Source organism: Prinia subflava, chromosome 11 (assembly GCF_021018805.1).
Source record: "Prinia subflava isolate CZ2003 ecotype Zambia chromosome 11, Cam_Psub_1.2, whole genome shotgun sequence".
NCBI lineage: Eukaryota > Metazoa > Chordata > Aves > Passeriformes > Cisticolidae > Prinia > Prinia subflava.
The window spans coordinates 11,496,762-11,518,297 of record NC_086257.1 but is presented as its reverse complement, the minus strand read 5'-3'; the positions used below and the strand labels follow the sequence as shown (position 1 = coordinate 11,518,297).

General features: G+C 37.9%; 1 protein-coding gene across 1 annotated transcript in view; it reads left to right on the top strand.

Moving 5' to 3' along the window:
- Positions 1-21,536, top strand: part of SLC9A9 (solute carrier family 9 member A9) — a 171,430-nt gene that overhangs the window by 84,849 nt on the left and 65,045 nt on the right. Inside the window, exons 10-12 of the mRNA XM_063408187.1 lie at positions 10,006-10,119; positions 11,453-11,564; positions 16,933-17,086. Coding sequence (XP_063264257.1) covers positions 10,006-10,119; positions 11,453-11,564; positions 16,933-17,086 — 380 coding nt within the window. The remainder of the gene's footprint in view (positions 1-10,005; positions 10,120-11,452; positions 11,565-16,932; positions 17,087-21,536) is intronic.

The following is a 21,536-nucleotide window of genomic DNA, read 5'->3' as shown; positions in this document are numbered from 1 at the left end:
AGTGTCTTAAACACACACAAATGACGTATGAAGAGAAATTCTCTTGAAAAGTAAAGAAAAAAACATTTTCCTTCATTTTCCTTAAGCACAGAAACTGGAAAGTAACACACTCAAATGTAATTCATACCCTGAAGTAACTCAGGATTGTAATGAAGCAGTATTTCTACAGAGGAGCTAATCTTGTTGAAAAATGATGTCATTTTTGATGCTGGTAGGCTAAGGAACATAATACCATATGCAAACTAGTTTCCAAATGGCTTCATTAAAGTTTTTACAATCTGTTTAAACATTAAACATTTTCTTTAAATATTAATAAAGGTCTTAGATTGTTAAGGTTGTAGTTTACTCTTTACAGCACAGTATCAGATGCCAGCAGTTAGCTAACAAATACCAAATGGAATTATAACAGGCGCAAATCTCCTTGGCATATGGAGAAATGCATAAGGAATTTCTGAAGTGAGACTCGTGCCGTAGCTTCTCTGAAACTGCCCTCAGTCACAAATGAGGCTCTGATATGTCCTGCCCTGTGCAGTGGGGTCAGACTGCTTGGGGCTGTGTGAGCTGCTGCAGAACCAAACACAGAATTCTGCAGATCACTGCTGTGCTGCTGCCTTTCTTCTCACAAGAGGTTTGAAGAGCGACCTCTGAGATATTTCTCCCTATTTGGGGTAGTTAGCATCTATCCCTAGTTTGTAAGTCTGCAGGATATGCAAATATCCAGCCTTGTGCCCCACTTGTGTGAAGCACACCTAGTTTTGTGAAGAGAATTCTCTCTATGTATGTGGCCTGTGAAATCAGCCCATTCTAATTATTGCCACCCTCATAACAGCAACTGCGGAATGCACAAAGAGAAGAAGCAAACCAGAATCAGTCTGGGTGCTGGGTTAGGAACATAGTCTCACACCACCAACATGTAGTGCTGAACACTAGACTTTAGTGCCCTTTAACATCCCATACTTAGAACAAATATGATTAATTTTAGTTTGAAGTATAACTTCTACAATCTCATATTTTGTAAAAGCTGATAATTACAGCAGTTCCCTGAAATATAGTCAGTCAGAACTCCCTCATCTGAGAATTTGTGACAAGGATAAAAAATAAATGAAGGCTTCTTCTTTAAAGTCTTCCTAATTTTTCATACAGGTAAACTAATTTAGTAGAATTTTATATAAGGAACCAAAGCCCTTTGACTTCAAGGACATTTGGCTTATGCTATAAATGAGCAAGTTCTAAATATATGTAATGATAACAGAGGAAAAACACACTCAGTCTCTTACTTAAAACATAGTTATGTCCTGATAACTGTAATGATTTTCTCTAGCTTGGAAACACTGACACTTCATGTTATTGTGTTAGATGATTTATACAGGATTTATCAATAAATTCTTCAGTTACGGAATATATCTCTAGAAAAAAACCTGTCTGTTTTGTATCTCTGTGCATAGTACATTATACTGCTAAATTGGAATGCAGTAAAATTGTTCAGCACATAGGTTAAAATAGTTTTTAATGTTGAGGGTATTAGTAATTGGGTTCCTTAATTAGAACCCTGTGTTGCCTTACACTTGCATGAGTGTGTGTCACCAGGTTCATAATTGCTGTTCCTGTGGGGGCTGTGTTTGGAAACACAATTAAGATTCTATTTCTGGCGTGGTTGGAGAGGCTGCATTGGGATCTCTGCAGAGCATCGAGGGCTCTGCATCAAATGGGAATGACCCACCCGGAGCTGTCTGCCTGGTTTGGGAGCTTTGCTACTTTTTTACTTGATACTCTTTTAAACAGCAATGCTTCTGCCCTGCCCGGAGAGCCCTGGGGCAGTGAGAGGCCTGAAGGAATCTGAGCTGTTGTGAGCTTCCTAACAGCACCAAACTCCTGCAGACAAAGTTCCATTCCTGCAGTCTGATGTTTCTCCTTTTTAACTTACACGATTTTTATAGGAATGCTGATTCCTCACAATTCTCTTTCAAGGGTTATTATCTGCAAAGTTCCCTATCAGCTGTAAGTACTGCAGAAAAGCCTTGGTCAAAACTTTTGGAAGCATGTAGGTAACACTAGAATTCTCACACAATAAGCTGCAAGAAGAAAATAAATACATAAATAAATAAGGCATTTTAATAGTCTAAAGCCCTTGCAAGCATTCTGTCTTTTTAGTGGCTGCACAGCTGTGTTTCCATTCCACAAATAATGTATTTCCTACCTTCCAAAGAGACATTTGTACCAAATGGTTGCACAGTGCAAGACATACTAAACAGCTGACTGTAGCTCATCCTTTCTCATTGCACCGTCTGTGCACATAATTAAGGGCTAAAAAGCCCTTTGTCAAAAGTTTTCAGACTAAATGTCTAAATCATGACTAGGATTCAAAGAAGTGCCCTAACTTTGCACATATTTTGGTACCTATATACTTCCATTAACCTACAATAATGAAATGGGGTACGAGTTTGAGGATCTTTTTCAAGCTTTCGACTATTAATTCAGCTTCAGTCACACAAATTAAAGGAGATATTGACCACTCTATGCCTCCAGAGAACCTGAGAAGAGTTAGGAGTGTTTGAAAATTCCAAACAGACATTCAGCACCCTCAGAAGCACACACATGTAGTAATCAATATTTTTCTTGTAAAAGCATTTTTCTGAGGTCCCTGATGATCTGTCCCTAGTTCACCCACCTTCTGCTTTCCCACAGAATCTTACAGAAGGTATTTTCAAGATGCATTAGTATCTTTTCACTATAGATTCTTAATTTTATGTAGAATAGACACCTGAGCTCTCAGATTTAAGTACAGTTGAGGATGTATCTTAGTGTAGCATTTTTAATTTCTGCTTGGTTTACTGTCTTTTTTTTCCCCCTTGTCAGTAAATCATCACCAGTGAGACCACAAGTAATTCCCTAGACCTGAAAACACTGGAAATCTCTGCAATACTTTTCTCAACGGTTCAGCAGCTTCTATTCTGTTTCAGCTAGAGACAAATTATCTCTCATCTCATTTCCATAGAGCACTCTGCATTACAGCTTTAAGTGTAAAGGGCTGTTAGATGAGAAAAGTCACATACTTTAATACTTAGGGGGAAAATGTGACACACAGAACATAGCTGCTATCCACATTTCTCAGTTTCTGGTCCAAATGAATCTCAATTCTTGAGTAGCAGCATCAGGAGGCAGGGAAGCTGTTTGAAGATGACTGTAGAAATGAAACAAAGGAATTCCCCAAATTCCCACATGTAGTCATATAAAAGCAGATCAGTGACAATACTAGCTCAGTATCCTTCAGATTCAGATACTGATATTAGAATTGCAGAGTAATTGCAAATAATTCTGCCCAATGTAACCCCAGGGTGGCATTCTGCCAAGGTAATGTAGTTAAAAGTTGACTCATCAACTGACTAACATGACTTAATAGGACTTTAAGAAAAATAAAAGGAGCTTAATATCATGAGGATATCATGATATTCAACACTGTTCATAGCAAGAGCAATTCTCATCATTGCTCCTATCAGGGAATGGCAGAGGCATCAATGTTCACAAAAATTTCCAAATTCAGCCTGAACACAGTTATTCCAGTACTACCACTATTTGCTGACCAGTCAAAAGTGCTTTATATCCCTTCAAACAATTTTCCAGCTGCTCTCTAGTACACCCCATCCAGAGCAGAACCCTTCCTTAATCCTTGCAAAAACCAGTCCCTGCTAAAATAAACTTGGTGAGTTTGAACTGCAGGAATCCCTGAGCACATAATCTTGAGACAACAGAGCGCTGGGGTACTCCTTCCTTTGTGCCTGCAACATCTCAGTTCAGGAATTTAAGATAAATAAGCACTTTGAAAATGGTTGTTTCAAGTTTGTGAACCAAAGAAGAACTCGGCTGACAAGCTGTAGGAGCAGGGGCACCATCCCCTCCCTTTTGGAGACACCTTCCATTCAGGGGTCATTCTGGGGTTACCATTTAAGGTCATTTTGGGAACCATTTAAGGTGCTGTATAATAGCAAAAGTTGCTTGTGGTGCATAAGAAGAAGCTACTGATCTAAAAATATTCCCTCTCTTATAAACTGGGCCATGTTTGAAAAATAAAACAACTTTGCAGCAATCCCCTTTTCTAAGCAACTCAGCAAGACTGATTATCCAGAGCTTGATCCAACTTTGACTGAAGGCAACATTTAATTTAAATGCTAAGTTCCTATTGGCTGCCTAATTATCAACATTTTTGGTTTAAACATCTTTTTTTAGGTAAAGCCATTCAAGACCTCTGATAATTTTAATAGTAGGGTTTGCCTTTACATCTGAGGGCAGTTTTGCTTTGCTGTTGGTGGCCACTAGTGCATTCTGTGCCAGCAGTTTATCCAGCTTCTCCCAAGCTGGACTTTGGTGATGGTGAGTAGATTATGCCAGAAAGAGTAAGCCATACCATGGAAAAGCAAAATATTGCTGGCCTTTCCTTCTCCTTGGTGTTAGTGTTTTCTTTTATATCTTTTCCTTTCCTAGTTCTTCCTCAGGCTTTATGAATCCTTTAAACCTCCCAGATCTGTGGGGAAATAGAAAGTTATTGTGTGCCTTCGCTAAATCTGTAGGGGTGAAATTCATTTAATTCAGTAGCAAAGCCTACTGATAAAAAAGGCCAAAATTTTTCCCCAGGACATTAAAGATCTTGCAAGAACTTCTCTCTGCTAGTGTGTTTGCAAGTTCAGAGTCAGATATGCTTTTGTATCAAAACTGGCACCATAAAAAATTTATATTCTATCATGAATTTGAGTTACTTTTGCTGATTCTTTCATGTAAGCATATTCAGAAATGAGCATTATATCACTATGCTGTGAACATTCATTATAGCTGTACAGGACTTCAAGAAAGAGGTTCAAACTCAAACCTTTTCCCAATTTTGAAACTCTGAATCAGAAGAGAAATTAAATTAAGAAAGTAGGCTATAATAAAGATTTCCATAAGAAATCTCAGGAAAATTATGGTAGTTTGAATTCTTGCTGCATTTTAATTCAAAAGAGTTAAGGAAAAGCAATTTTCATCAATTATTAATTTATCACTATTCTTTCTGGAATATTTGTGATATCTATTTGTGAATATTTGTGTATCTGTGATATAATTAAATAGCATTATTCAAAGATAATAAATTTTATAACCATCACTTAACACTGAATTCTGAGGTTTTTAACAGCTCCGCCACCCTTAGCTCTCTATTAGAAGTACAATCAATTTTACATCCTAGCTTCTGAGATGCTGTTGGACTATGGACACTCCCCTGTTTTGATGCAAGGCTATATCCCTGTAGGGTGCAGTCCCAGACAGGTGGCATTTCCCATGTTTTTAGTGAAATCAGTGCAGCTACACAAGGCCTGCAGGTGCCTGCAAGAGGTGGATGACATTCCTTCAGCAGATATTAAATCAAGGGAATGAATACAATATTACCAGCAGTGATTCAAATTCACTACATTTTGCTGGAAGGAATTTGGGAATGTAATTCAGCTTCTACCCAGTACCTCCATAATAATGTTGTTCCCTCAAGAGGAAAGAATGCTGTTTGCCATTCTGCTTTTACCCAGTCCAGTCATACTAACTGTATTCCCTTGAGATGAGAAATGTTCCTTAAAATATCAGTATTTGGAAAGTCTTACATTTTCCATCTCCCCAGCCACAAGGGGACTGTGGCATAGATTATGTTCATTTTCTCTTTTTGATTCTCCTTTAAGGAATTCTATTTTCATTTCAAGTGAGATTGGTACTTAAGGTTCTCCATCTTCCAGGTGCACTAATTACTTACCTAGAAATCTAACACTCAGTGAAAATAAGTAGTTCTAGAGAATAAATTGAGTTGCAAAAGCCATTCTGGCATAGCTTATCATTCTAATTGGCTGGAACTTAACTGTGGGGGTGGAGGAAAGGAAGGGAAGGAAAAAAGACCGTGTTTTCCTTATCTCACTCAAAAGATAAAACTAACACAGTTTTTATATGATATAAATCTTTTCACTTGAGTTAAAATAAAACATTGGTGTAAGATAAACTCAGTGGTTACAGCAAGGTTTAAGGTGCAGATAGCCTGGATTGATTCCTTCCTCTGCCAGTGAGAACTGAACTGCAAGTGGCATTTTCCAGAGCAATGTCCCAGATTAAAACAGAATTTTTGCACCTCTCTCCTAGTACTTAAAACAGCTGAGAGTAATAGAACAGTGAAGCATATTTCATGAATGATGTGTTTTTAAATAAATAAATATTATGTCAATTTTAATAGAAATCTTTTGTAATAACCACTACTTACAGAGGAAATTACCAAAGCAAAGCAAATACCATTTTCAGTAACTCACTGAACTAAACACTAAACCAAGTGCCTGGATTAGTTCTGAACTGGGGTTCTTGTAATTAATGCTCTACTCTGCAATGTGTTGACACTGATGATTTATTACAGCTCTTACATTAAAAGTATAACCAGATTTATAGACTTTGTGGAGAGTTAGAAATGCCACATTACACATGAGGGGTTTTAGTTTTATAACAAAATTGTCTCATTGCTATGTGTGTATTAAAATGGTTTTCTGGTAGCCCTGGGAAAGCTAATATTGGTTTATAAGCATTTTATGCCAATTTCATTTAGAGTAGAAAGAGTTAGGTTGTCTGTGTGGGCGACATGGGAAGGGAATTTATGGTTATAAAAAAAATACTTCCAAACACTCTGTATCCAGGACTTTAATTCTAACTTTTTCTTCCCACGAAAGTAATCCCACTTGCAAGTACGTATATTCAAAATATTAAGAGATTTTGAGTGGTATTTAAGCAGCCCATGGGCCTCTCAGACAGGAGAGGATGTCACCTTGGGGCCACTGTGTATGGTGCAACTCCTTGGATGCCCCAGGAATTTTTAAATTGCAGTTGAAAGCCTATTGCTCCTGTTTTTCTACTTCTCATCAAAAGGTCTTGACATCTCCTCTTTAAAATAACAACAGAAACATTTGACTGAAAGGTAAGACAATTCTGGAAAACACTCCTGTGGAAGCTATTTCTTAACATAGTTTTCAGAAGATCTCTTTAGAACAAATTGTTTTGCTCTGAAGGGATTTGTGCTGCACAGCACTGACAGTTAAGTGCTAAATGGAATCTCTCCATGGGCTCAGTATTACTGTTGAACAAAACACAGAAGCTGAACACTAAATAAAACACTATGCTTAAATACACGAATAAAAGTAAAGTCAGGAGAACAGTGGGTAATTTTTATGTTATATTAGCAAGTGTCATGTCCCAGGAAAAGGCATTCAGATATCACCTCTTTTTTATGACAATAACTAGCTCTGAAATAGTTGTTTTGTTTAACTTTCTGTAACTCATGGTGAGAAATTTGAGTAAGTTGCAGTCAGTGAATAAATGTGTCATATGAGTGAGTGATAGACTTTTAAAAAAAGAAAGCAAACTATGTGGGGAACACAGAAGATTCTGAATGAAGCTAACAAGCTACTTTTACCATTTTAAGGAGCTGAATCTTTGATAATAAACCATATCATGGCTGTGCCTGGAATAGGATTGAGTGCAGCCTGCTCTAAATTAGCTATTGAAATAGCACCTGGATTTTTGCTACACAAAGAGAAGTAGTCTGGGTTTAATCTTCTAGCAAGCAAGCCGTGATCTGATAGCAAAAAATCAAAATATGGAGAAACTAGAGATAAGAGGAAAAAAACCAGCACGGTTAAGCAAAGACACACACACACACACACACAAAAAAAAAAAAAAAAAAAAAAAAAAAAAAAAAAAAAAAAAGGAGAAAAAAAAAACCTCAGAGAAAAAAAACATTAAAGGATTTGGATTATATTTGCTCTCACAAAAAAAAAAAAAAATGCCCAACAAGACAATTCCAGCACTGGAGGCACCTGGCACAGGTGCTGTGGCTACAAATGTTACACCCACATTGTGATGGAGGCCAAGGAATCCATCAGGGGTGTGCTGTGGGACACGACACATTCACCCAGAGAGCAAAGGAAAAATGTCCTGCTCATGTTGAGTGCAAACACCCAGACAAGAAGGGATTTTTTTCTCTTTAACAATCATTTACTGAAATTAGCCTGGAAGTTTGAAGTAGGAAGAAGCAGGATGCATGTAGTGAGTACAAGGAGGTAAAGTTATGGGGAAATGAGAAAGATGCACTAAACTGGATTTGCAAGAAATCCATAAAGATTGAATCTTGATCGGATTGCTGGGAGACAAGGGGTGAGAAGTTTAAAATCAGCTACACCATGAAAGCACTTCAGGCAAGAGTAAAAGCTTGAATATAGTAAGATTGCTGAGGAAAAGTATAGAGCAAAGGCAATGATACAGAAAAAAATCTATGTTCCTCCCAAAAACTCATATTAACAGAAGTTTTGAAGATACAAGAAAGAAAATTTTGTTTAAGAATTTCTGTTTCTAAATCATTTAAAATTTTTTTGAGTCTTGAATGAGATTTTCTAAATGAAAAATGAAATAGCATTCAGCTTTAAAACCTGTGGAGTACTTTATCTCATCCCAACAATTAAAGGAGGCAGATGTGGCTCTTCGTAGCAGTATCCTTCCCTCAAAGGATTTTCATATACACACAGATACCTATTTTATAAAGCTGTAGATCCTGTTGTGGCACTCTGATACATTTTGCTATTGTTTCAAACAATGCATCAGATGATATTCCCACAAACACATGGGATCATGTTTGCTCCCAAGTGAAAATGCAAGAATTTTTCATCATTTCTGTGGGTCACAAGATCTTGGAAGTTTTTCACAAGTGGTTTCTCTCATCTAAATTTAATTCAAATAATTTAAGAGTGCTAACCTGAAAATATTTTTTTGTGTTTGTTTTCATGTTGTTCAGTATTGCAGCACAAAATGAGGGCTGGTGAATGTGTGCTTGGGATAATTGATGGTGCTGCCGTGGGGTCCAAAACATCCTCCCACATGCTAGTGGGTTTTATGCCATTTTGCATCTCAGATTTGTTTTAATGATTGTGACAGCTCTCATTTTTCCTTTGTTAAATTTTAGTGATTGTTACTGGATATTTATTTTTAGATGCACAAACATATTACAAAAAATACATAAGCCCACTGAGGATGAATAAAACGTCTCCACAGTAATGTTCTGGCTAGTGATGTATGGCTGGTTGCAGACAGACTGACAAACTTCAGCCCTAACTCTGCATCAGGATTTGTTGGCATAGAATCCTGAGCTCAAAAGTAACTTCAGAAGTGAAATGCCCCTTTTTTCTCTCTGTGGTTATTTGGCAGCAATGATTGATTTTTTCCAGATGTGGTTAAACAGGAAAATTTATTTTATTAGTTTTAATATAATCAGTTTCAAATACAATCAAGAAGATCCCCTCAAGGCAAATGAATATTTTGGCTTTGCTTGTTTTTCCACAGAAGAAATTCTACCCTACTCATGTATTTTAAGCTTATTTTACAATACCTTTAAATGATATTTTAAGTAGTTTAGTTTGAAATGAGTATTGATATTGATGTCTATACAGTGCAATAAGAGTTTACATCTGCTGGATACTATTCACATTAGTAAGAAAGACTGTGCTATATTTTAAAGGGACAGGTTCTTAAAAGTCCATTAAGGAATTTTTTTTCTCTCTAGGCCTTAGTGTACCCACACCCAGGACTGCATTATGCACAGGCACTTGTGTAACCAGGAGCCATTCCCCAGGCTTGGCCCTGGAAACATGAGTGAGCCTCATTTCTCCTGCTCCCTTGCAGTTTGCATTCAAGCTCATATAACTTACTTGTTGTTTATGTATTTTACCACTTGTCTATGTCAAGCTTTCATATAAAAATCAGAGAAAAACATGGAAGCAACTATGATTTTTAAAGCTGAAAGACACCTTGTTATACTGTATAGCAAATTAGGTGGGTTTAAAAGCCATCCTTGAAATAACAGAAATTTCTGTTCCTTTCATCTAAACAGTTCTGTATTCCAAGGGAACTTGGGATAATCAGTAGTTTGTTGTAGACCTGAGTCATAATTATGTTCTTTCTCTCTCGTTTAAGTTGTTCGAGTTCATGAATTTTTTGGCTGAGAATGTCATCTTCTGTTACATGGGACTGGCGCTATTTACATTTCAAAATCACATCTTCAATCCTCTTTTCATATTTGGTGCACTTGTATCCTTTGCTTTAAAGAAGTACATATCTCTGTACATGTGTGTATATATATAAAAGGAATGCACGTTCCATGTGAAAAAAGAAGTCAAGCAAACCAATCAGTTCCTTGAATACTAAAGGTCAGGTTTTTTGTCAATTCCAATTGCCTATATCCTAATAACTGTCCCAATGCATGTAAGCACATGTTCTTTGGACAGTTGCTGTTTTGCTCCTCTGCTACAAGCAAATAGCTTTAAACCAGCTGGGGAACTTTTGCCAAGGGTTTATAAGTGGGTTGGGAAATTGGGGTAAGTATTGGGACACCTCTGTGGGGACAGGAGCAACACAAAACCATTTTTCCTGTCTGGAGCCAGTGCAGATCCACAAACTGGAGAGTTGCCTCCAGACAGATATGTGCCATAAGCAGGACTTCCCCAGAACTACTTAAATGATATGAAGTCCTTAAAAAGCACAGTTCTGCTTTCCTCAAATCTTTCCTTCTTTATATTTGATATCTCTAGCATACAGGGAATCACTTACACCATTGTGTGCTAAAGAGAGAGGTAAGAAAAGCTCTGTGTCTTTAATTCTGCCATGGTTTCTCAACAAATCTTACTTGTACAGTGGTGTAGATTCTTCTCACACTGACAATTTATCCAATGATTTTTGTTGGCTCAGAGCAGCAGCCCTTTCTGCTTATCACTTTTAAAGGAAATGTTCTTTTTGGCTGGGAGGGCCACAGCTGAGCCACAGGACAAGGGCAGGGCACCAACGTGCCAATGTGCAAAAAGCATGTACAAGGAGCTCTGACTGCCTGTCTTTACATCTAATAATGGCCTCATGGTTCTAATGAAGGCTACTTTGGGGATAGCTCCACAGAGGAATAGTAAAGAACTTCATGGGAAGAATCTCCTCAGAGAAGGGGAAGAAAAAGCAAAAAGTGCTGGATATAGACAATATGAATCACCAGGAAATAAGGAAGTAATAATCAGGTCCAAAAGCACATTTTTTCTCTGCAAATTGCTGCTCAAGGAGATAATGGTCTCTCTGCAATTGATGATGGGCATTTTCCTGAAGGGCTGAAGATGAAGTCACGTGTGACACAAATGTGATGAGAAGAAGTAGAGTGATTGAAGTGAGATATATTATGACGAATATAAAACCAAGATGTCTGGGGAAGGCAGATCTCTGCCACTGCACAGGAAGCATTAGAAAATGGCAGGTAAAATGTGACAGAAGATAATACATTTGTTTAATTACACCTTAAAAATAATTTTAGAGAGATATATGGGTTACATTAATTCTGGTTTTGTCAGTGATTTGTCCACGATTTTCCTCAACATCTTACATTTAGGTGGCAGTTTTTGTAGCAAGAGCTTCCAACATATACCCACTTTCTTTCTTCTTGAATTTGGGTCGAAAACAAAAGATTCCCAGGAACTTTCAGCACATGATGATGTTTTCAGGTAAGAGCTATTTTGGATTATTTGGTATTTTTCCTGTCCACATTTAATGAATGACAAAAATAGTCATCTATCACCAGAAAAAGCCACATCTATCACAAAGAATTCATTCTCTTAAAATTCAAGGTCACCTCTCCAAAGCTACTGAAGGAAATGGATGCCTTCTGATCAACCTTGCTGAGTCCTTCACCTATTTGAATTAATGTTTTGGAAACTCACTGCCCAGGAAGCCATTGTCTTTCCATCCATTGTCCCCCCATCTGTCTACACTTCCATGACAGTTTGGGAATACCATGGTTTTGTTTTGTTTTAGAGGCACCTGTAGTATACCTGAGAGTATTTTACATAGCAGCAAATAAATATCCAACTTGGACAGTACTGATACTCAGATCAGACATGGTCTTTGGCAATTCCTTAAACTTCAGGAACAGTTTTACTTTGAAACGTGAGATGTGAACACCTCAATTCCACAAACCTTTCCATATGCATTCCAGCTTGATATTAATTTTATTGGTTTTGTTGTAGAATAATAATTAAATAATCTTTTAAAAATTAAAAATCCAGAAGAGGGAGCCATGTTCTAGTCTGATTTGCACATCATCCCCAGAACTGTTAAAGCTCATCTGGATTCTGTATTTTTTTACTTGTACAAGCTAGAAATAATTCCACTTGACTTTCTGATGCTGGTTAGGAAAAAGTCACTTATAAGCTAAGAATATCTGCTCAGTAAAAGACAGAAATGTAGATCCCCCAATGCTATTGATGATATAATTTTCTAAAATTAGAAACTCAGCACCTTTTTTGCTTCACTTTCCTGCTTTTTATGCAAAAAATTTATTCCACATTTGTATGGATAAAAGTTCTTGATTGACAGCCTTGATGTACAGAGATCCATTTAGCCAGATAACAAGTGAAACACAATGTGCTGCATTTCAAGCTTCCTCATCAGGAGTACTCCACATCAGGGGGCCTCATTTGTGCCTACGTAATTCCAGCTCTCCAGAGAGCAACACAGCAGCTCATTTCTATACCCATTCAATCCTTCTGCTAAAAGCTGCCACTGAAAATGTCAGCTAATTCCGGCGAGGCTGGAGTGAGGGATGATGACACATCCAGCAGGAGCTGCCTTGCAGCCCCACTGCAATTGTTCCACGGGTAACTGGGATCTGTGGATCCCTCTAGTAAGCCTAGCAGGTGGCCAGCTAGACAACAGCATGAAAAATAGCTCCATATCATTTGGTATCTGGTTCCTGGGGTCCATTTTGGCTTTTGGTTTTCATCAGCCAAAGTATAGAATGGAAAACCTTCTGAAATCTCTCTTATTCCTTAACTTCTGTGTCCTCATTTTCTGCAGTCGAGTTTCATTCTCCCCAGAACAGGAGCAGAAAGCAGCCTGCAGCCAGCAATTGAACGTGAGAACTCACACACATTAGCTTTCCAGGACAATCTGGCAGCTGAGAACTGAAACAGTAGTATTGCAGGCTTCTAAAATGTAAATGTTAAAATTCTCAGAAAAGTAATTTTCAACTATTTTCAAAGAAAAAAACCTCTCTATTTTGGAGAGAAAAACGACTTTACATTATAATAAAGTAATGGCATCATCTGCAACTGTAATAATAAAGACTGTCTCTCATGCTGCCAGCAGCTGCACACTTCACAGAACACAGGATACAGAGATTTTCTGTGTCATTCCTTTTTTTAAGATGCACCAAGATTTGTGCTGAGTTACCAGTAACATTCTTAGTGCTGTAAACTGATCATACTGCATAAAGTGATAAACAGAGAGGACAGTGGCTGCCAGAGGAGAGACATTTCTGATGAGTAAACAGGACCTTGGATTTGAGTTTGAAGGAAATTATCTACAAAGATCAGTAGCAACAGCCACAGAACAGTTTGGGCTGGAGGGGACCTTTAAAGGTTATCTAGTCCATGCCCCTGCAGTGAGCAGGGTATCTTCAACTAGACCAGGTGGCTCAGAGCCCCATCCAAGCCAGCCTCAAGCGTTCCCAGGGATGGGGCCCCCACCACCTCAGTGTGTGTTTTACCACCTTCACTGTTCTGGTGGAGCATCAGGCTCTAGTTGGTCACAAAATGGCCTTCATTCCCCACAGCATCACACATTCAGATGCAGGAAACAATGAATTTGGGGTGAGTTTTGTTTTCTATCTTATCATTACCAAATCCACCAAACATTTACTGCTTGTTTTACTGCCACAATCACCAAAGTGATTGCTGAGAAAAATTGCTGAGAAAAGCAATTAAGGTCAGGCAAGCACACTGTTGATTAGCATTTGATTATACCTTACTCTGCAGAGAACTCTCCTCAAGTCATTAAGTTCTGCTTTTTGATGTGTATTAATACAGTTGAGAAAAGGTGGAAGAGTTAGGCTTGGAGGTGGATTATGGAGCATTTTGATTTATCATATCCTTTATCTGCTTCTGCCACTCCTCTAACAATAAATTTCAGAGGGTGGATTCACTTCTATAACTGTTTTTAATCATGATTCCTGATAACATTCTATAGTAAATGAAAACATGATTAGTCCTTTATACAAGGACTAATTAATCCTGAGCTTCTCAAATTAAGTTGAACGTCAGCTAAAGCGAGCAGTCCAACCGTCTCTGCTCATGTGAAAAATAAACATTTTAAAGCCTTAGACTTTAGAGCACCTTCCACTCTTCTCCCAACATCTTTATTTACTTTTCACTCTGCTTTCCTCTTCTCTACAGCACATAAATAGGCAACAGAGAGGCTTGTGCTACAGGGGTGGTTGCTGTCAATATAACAGCACCAGTGGAGCATTATAGCACCCATGGAGTCTGAAAAGGATGAACACAAATGCAGAATTAAACCAAAAATGCCTGTGTACAGACAGCTGTTGTGCAGGCATTTACATCTACACACTCATACAGACACAGAGGTGGGAAGTAGCAATGTGAACTTGTCCAAGAGATGTAGATATGTGAAGAAACCAACTAAATAGAAAAAAAAAAGCAAGGGAAAAAAGAGCAGAAAACTACAGCTGAAAACAAAACACCAGAGCTACATACAGAAAGTCTTTCCTGGCAGATTCTTTTCACACCACCAACAAACACTCCAGCCCTCACAGGCTCTTCAGAGGGCTGGGTTTGGAGAGGTGTTTGTGTGGGGTGTGGGCAAAGGATGGCTAACAGCCCTCCAGGGCACACGGGCTCTGTTCTGGGGGACTCTGGAGCTTCACCCTTGCTTGGTCTGCTTTGAAGGCTCAGGCACATTAAAAAATATTGTTTAAAGATGAATCCCTAATGGCTGGCACAAAAAAAAATCTGTTAGGAAATCTGTGATTCAGCCCAAGGATGAAAGGATTAACACAGATGTGGAGCTGCCATCAGTGCATCTCTGAAAGATGAGGGGAGAGAATCTCCCCTAAGGGTTCATCAGAGTTGGTCCTTCTGCTGCACCACTCTCTCCAGGTACAGCTGAGGTACCAACATCCACTGCATTCAATCATTCCACTGGGCTTTGGTGGCATTTTTCCTTGAAGTTTTACAGAAAATTTAATCTTCCTTAACTTCAGTCCATTTCAGTATCTCAGTATTTTCTGAGGTTGTTAAAATTCCCTTCCTTCATTTGTATTATTACCTGGAAAGTATTTTGAGAAAACTATAAAGAAAAATATATACGTAGTAGTGTTCCCTGCTTCTCATTGAGTCTTTACATTTTAACTGCATTCATCTGCTTCCCACTGCTTTAGTTTAGTTTATTTATTTTACTTCAGACATGTCTTCAGTTGAAATTGAATGATCTCTTATAGACCATGTTGGGCCTTTTATAAATGAAAAATGCAGAGAAGTCACTCACTATTTTTCTGAACTGAAGGAAGTGCCAGTCCACTGCTCAAGAAGACATACTAATTAACTTTTATATGTATACATGTGTGTTTGTATATATATATATCTTCTCTTACAAAAAGAGATGTTCTAGATTCAAAGTTAAAGGTATGATGCAATTGTGGGAAGCAGGGTTGTTTTCCACTGAAATGTATTTGTGCTAATTATCCAGGTTGCCACTAAAACCACAGAAATAAAGGCCATTTCAATAGTAATTTGTTCCCTCCTCACATACGTGTTTAAAATGAGCTGATATTCTTTCCCTATTAGAAAATATTAAAGCATCTGCATCCTCAGAGACGTCTTCACACAAAAGCAAAGCCAAGGCCAAGCCCAGTGCCTGCCTGCGGGGTTTTGAACCTGCTGCCACTGAGTATTTTCAGATAGTGCAACTCCAGTCTGCTCCCTCCTTGCAAAAATGGCTTTGTGCTGTTCCCTGGATAAACTTCTATACCAAATAACTGGAAACCCAGCTTCTATACCAAATAATTCACATTCTAGCTATGTAATCTTGAAGAGCTTTGGAGTTCTAGGCCAAAAATAACTGCATTTAGCAGTTAATTAAATGATTCTGCATATGTCATCAGTGCCTTACAAGAGGTTTGATTACTAGATTTAATCTCTCAATACTTTGCAAAGTACTTTTTGGACTCAGCTTGTATTGTACAACCATAATGACTTTGCTCTCTGCACTTACTTTGTGAATTCTTTTTGGAAAACGATAAAGTACATTTCAATAGATAAATGAAAGCCATCAGAAAATATAGAGTATTATTTGTATTATGCATCCTGAGGGCTGCAGGCAATAGCAGGCTTTTTCTCCCTCAATTTTTAAACATGGCATTCTGTCAAGACCTATTTAGTCACCTTATTACTACCTAAGGGGCTTTTTTTTAAAACTCATTTAGCTGTTTTCACCACCTTTGTAATTTCTTGTTTATTCAGCCTCTGTGGGTGTATAATTCTACAACTATTATAACAGTTCAAGTACATTAATTTATTCTGCATCCCCTTCTAGATATTTAAAATCATCTTTGAAAAACTATTCATTGTTTGTAAGTCATTTTTTTTCTGACTAGTCTTAGAACATTAAATTACTTTAAAGGAATATATTCTATATTTTCAAGGAAGAAATTAGTAGCATTTTTGGGTACAGATTTTAATATCCATCCTCTTTTTCACTTGCTCCTGACTTTATGAGTAGTCCCACTTAACACAGGAAAAAGATTTCTTTTTCAACCTGCATTAAGTTCAGATTACTACTTAATTTGCAATTATTCGAGACAAGGAATTCAGTGGCTGTAAAGCAAAGGTGTGATTATTATGTGAATATGAGAGTACTCCCATTGTTCACTCTTGCAGATTTGCTGCACTAAATCCCACCCTGTCAGTTAGCAGAATTCAGTACTTTATAAGCAGGGTTATGATGTGAAGGTCTCCCCTGCCCCTGGAGCTGTGTTTGGACTGAAGCTCTCTCTGTTTCTCTGTCTGTGTGTTGCAGGTCTGCGCGGCGCCGTGGCCTTTGCCCTGGCCATCCGCGACACCGGCTCGCAGCCCCAGCAGATGATGTTCAGCACTGCCCTGCTGCTGGTCTTCTTCACGGTCTGGGTGTTTGGGGGAGGCACCACTCCAATGCTCGCCTGGCTGCAGATCAGGTCAGTACTGCCTGCACAGCACTAGCCAGCAAATGGAACAGCATCCCTGCCCATCAATCACCACCCCTACAGCTTCCCAGTGCTTAGCTGTGTGCTTTTTGTGAGCTTTAACATGCACTGAGGAAGGATTTATGGACCTGTTAGAGGCTCCAGACCACAAGGAACAGGTTCTTCCTAAGTTTGTTATGGGTTTAGACATAGCTCAGACACATCCTTGTTTCCTAAGAGTTTGTTTCACTACTGCTCCTTTTAAACACTGTGAATACATCTGAAGTTTCCTCCTTGCTGAAGGAGACAAAGCTATACTGGCAGATTTTGCCCTCATCCTAAAATCTGTAGCTATTACACAAACATGTAATAAATCATCTATTTCTGATTATAATGAGAATACGTTGGAAAAATCTTCTTCCACTGCTGCCTTATTCCTATATATAGGATATACTGCCTTATAATGCCTATATATAGGCATTAATTTATTATGCATCATTTTATATATTTTTCATCATTATATTATTTTTTAAATTACTTCATATTCACTTGTTTTCACAGAGACCAATGAATGACAAGGGAGGTTAAATGACAAGAGAGATGGAAATAGAAAACTGGAGTAAAAAGGATCTAATTTAAATGCAATGTCCTTCTAATTGTGTTTTTCTGAAACCCAACTTTTAATGAGTGTACTCATGCTGGTTATTGATTCTGGTTGCTTCACAATCCATTCAGAACTCCCTGCTGTGATTTGCAAGATCACCAGAGAAAACCTCGCTATCAAGATAGGCCTGCAATTCACAACTCCTTATCATTTGTTCTATAAATAGAATATGTTTTCCTTGTTTACAAAATGATGTCTGATTACAAGCCTTCATGTCAGACTCTTGCTATAAAATAGTAGCTGAAGTTAACCAAATTGGGGCTTTTACAAGGAGCATAGATAAAACTTGCAGACAAAATAAGGACTAGCATGCAAGTGTACTGGATAAACATAACATGCAGGCATCCATGTACAGTGTGGAGGTTTTCTATTTCTGTGACAGTTTGATTCTTCCTCATGACATGTCTCATGTCCCACAGTGTCAATCAAGGCCACTGCAGTTTGGATACACCCTGGCAGTCATCTTTCTGAGATTTGCCACTTTTTCACTGTCAGTCAGCAAGAGTTTTCCTTTGTGGCAACAGAAATGTGGATGAGGAAGAGCTTCCTCATTAGATCTTGGGGAGCAAATCAGTCTGGGTTTCTGTACCAGGAGATAAGGAATAATGCTGAGAATGCAGGAAGGGGAAAAGGCTGTGAGCTGTAGTCAATGTGCAGTCTAAGAGCTTGGCTCACTGCATGCCCCTCGTGGTTTACCTCTGGAGGGAATTTTTAAACTAAGATTGTGCTTTCAGTTGAATTGGCATTGCAGAAATGCATTGGCATTTCTTCTGCTACTTAGTGCTACCCAGAGGTGCAAAGCTCCCCAAGACCACAAGTGAGGGGCTGACTCTCATATTAACTGTTTATAGCACGTGCTTCTTTCTCTAGCCTCTTGTACAATAAATGTCACCAAAGACACTGCAAGTAGACAATAATTATTGATTTGAAATGCTCGTCTCTGAGGATTTCCTCAGAATCCCTCAGATCTGCCAGACATTTTTACCAATAAAATAAATCGGGATATAGATTTTCTTAATATAAAGATTATATTAGGTTCATAATTTCCACTTAAGTTCTTGCCATTGGAACATAGATCTTCATAAATTATGAGGTCAAATTGAGATAAAATTTTAAGTAGACATTTTTAATTACAAACGTATCTTGAGGCTCTGATTTCTCCTTCTAGTGAAGATGTTTAATTGTCTTTATAATTTATTATACCTCAATGTGGAATTTTGTCCTTAGCTACCAGCATTTGTCTTTTTAGTCTTAAGTAATTTTGCTAAATAATTGTATTTCAAGGTGGTGGAGATTCACAACAATTGACATTTGTATGGATTCTGCCAGATGAGTTTGCTGAGGAAAGTTATGGAGCTGTGGCAAATGACAGCAGCATGCTTGGTGTAGTCCCCAGCATGCTGGCACCTGTGCCTGAACAGCAATTCTGAGCTGCATCTATCATCATGGTTCTTTAGAAAAAAAGATGGCATTTTTCAAGCTAGTTTGGAAGGTTCCGATCACAAAGCCAAGGGAAACTGCATTACAAGTACAAAAATGATATGATTGTCTCTGAAGAGATTTATTGGAATGGGTTTGTGTGTCATCAGTTACAGAAAAAAAAAAGGGTGAGGCCAGGGAAATGTTGCAACCATGGCTATGAGCACAGAAGAGGGGGACTGGTCTCACAGCAGCCCTTTGTGATACAAATGTACCTCAGGCTCCTTCCCAGGGCAGTCTGAAACTCTTGTGTGTGATTCCCCAGTGCTCCAGGGAACCACATCTACAACTGTCAGTCAAATCCAAAGCACAAAGCTCAGTTAATCTAAACAACTAAAGTTATTCACCCTATCAAAATAAAGTGCTTACGGGAAATTGAAAATATATGAATGGTCACAGTGACTACTCTGGCTTTCCCTACATAAACTGCAAGTTGCTGTATAGGTAAAACTTCTGGAGAGAGAATGGTCAAAAACAGCATGATCAAGAAAATAACAGTCCCAAGCAGAGTGTGCTTTTTTTGCCAATTTTTCATCACAAAATGATTATCCAGCAGATGATATATTTAATTGAACTGGAGGCATTCAGAGACTAATAGAGAGGAGCATGTGGTTTCTGAATCTATTTGGATGGGTTGAATCTTACTCACGCGCACTGCTGTGTGTCCCCTCTCCCTCTGTGAAATAGGCCCCAGATTCCATCACTAGTTAAGGAAATACAGCTCTAAACTCCTCAAGGTTCATCAACTCAGTCTCATCCTAGAGATAAATGCTTGAGTTTATATGGTACAGACCAACTTACCCACAGTTTGGATTTAAAACATAAATAAATCTATCATTCATTCAGTTCAAGATACCTAAAAATAACATAATCAGAAACAACTCACACTAATGTATTTACCATTTGCTCTGCCATAATGCATTACAGTGTTTGGACAGGAAATAGCCCTCAGATCTGAACAGCCTTCACATTTCAATTATTTATTGCACTCTCCATAATTTACATTGTGAAGTTCTCATAACAGTGACCAGGAGTCTTGGTGTATAAGGGAGTAGAACAATGACAAATTTTAAATAAGAGTAGGAATGAAACTTCTTCTGAAAAAAATCAATCTTTGTCTCCAGAATAACTGGAATTCCCATAATTTTCCCCCTCTCCTCACAGCAATAGCATTAGATCTGTGCTTTTCTTTTTCAGTTAAAATTGAACATAATGTAAATATAATCTGTCACTCTATTTTTAGAGAAAAGATTAGAATGTGTCCTCAGAGATAACTACCAGTTGATTTATTCCAGGAATATGTATGGCTTATGCAACACTTGCAAATTGTTGCTAAAACATATAGTAAGATACACTATCAAAATTAGCCATGTGCAACCAAAAAAGGCTCAACTTGCATCCCCCATTTAATCCAGCAACATCAATCAGCTGTGTCACAAGAAACTAGCAAAGAGCTTTTGTAAAAAAAAAAAGCTTAAATGGATCCCAGGAGTTTACTAAATTTATTAATAAGAATTCTTGTTCCCTTTTTCAACAAATAAATTATATTAAAACATATATTCCTGGTTAAACTCAATCTTTAATCTAAGAAAAGTTCTTAAAGCCTTGGAAATATGATGTGCTAATGACAGAATTTATGTCTAAATGTGTCTATATGTCAAGACACAGTTTTAAAAGGAATCCATACCAATAATTCTCATTTTACTGCTGCATTTACTCATACACAGCAGCCTTCAAAATGAGTCTTAAAACTCTTGGCAAAGACTGAATATTTCTTAACTTTGTTCTAAAAGAATGAAACACACTTTTGGAAATGTCTTACTTATTTTAGCTGTCTCCTTTCTAGACACCTGAAGCTCTGAGTTTCGGAGTGTTGAGTGTTGTCTTTCTGAAAATGAGGTTATATTTTAAAGTTCCAGTTTCCTGGTGCAGTAACTGAGCACTTCCCAGCACAGAGGCACGTGCACGGTGTTTACAGCATTATCAGCTGCCATGCTGAGAGCACAACTGGCTGCACCACGCTCCTAAATAATACATTGTCTTTTGACTTATCTGACAGCTGTAAGAGGAAAAAATATTGCTTTTACTCCCCCCATGTGAAAGGACTACAGTATTCAGATCTTGGCAGACAATGAATAAACCTGAATCAGCATGTGAGAATAATTTCTTAATACATCAACACCAAAACAGAGATAACCACTTAAGTTTGCAGTCAAATTGAACTATTCAATAAATGTGCCTTCAGAGATGTTGAGAATTACTTGCTAATGCTTTTGGATATATGATTCCCTTCATTCCTCATGCTCTGATTAAAAATAG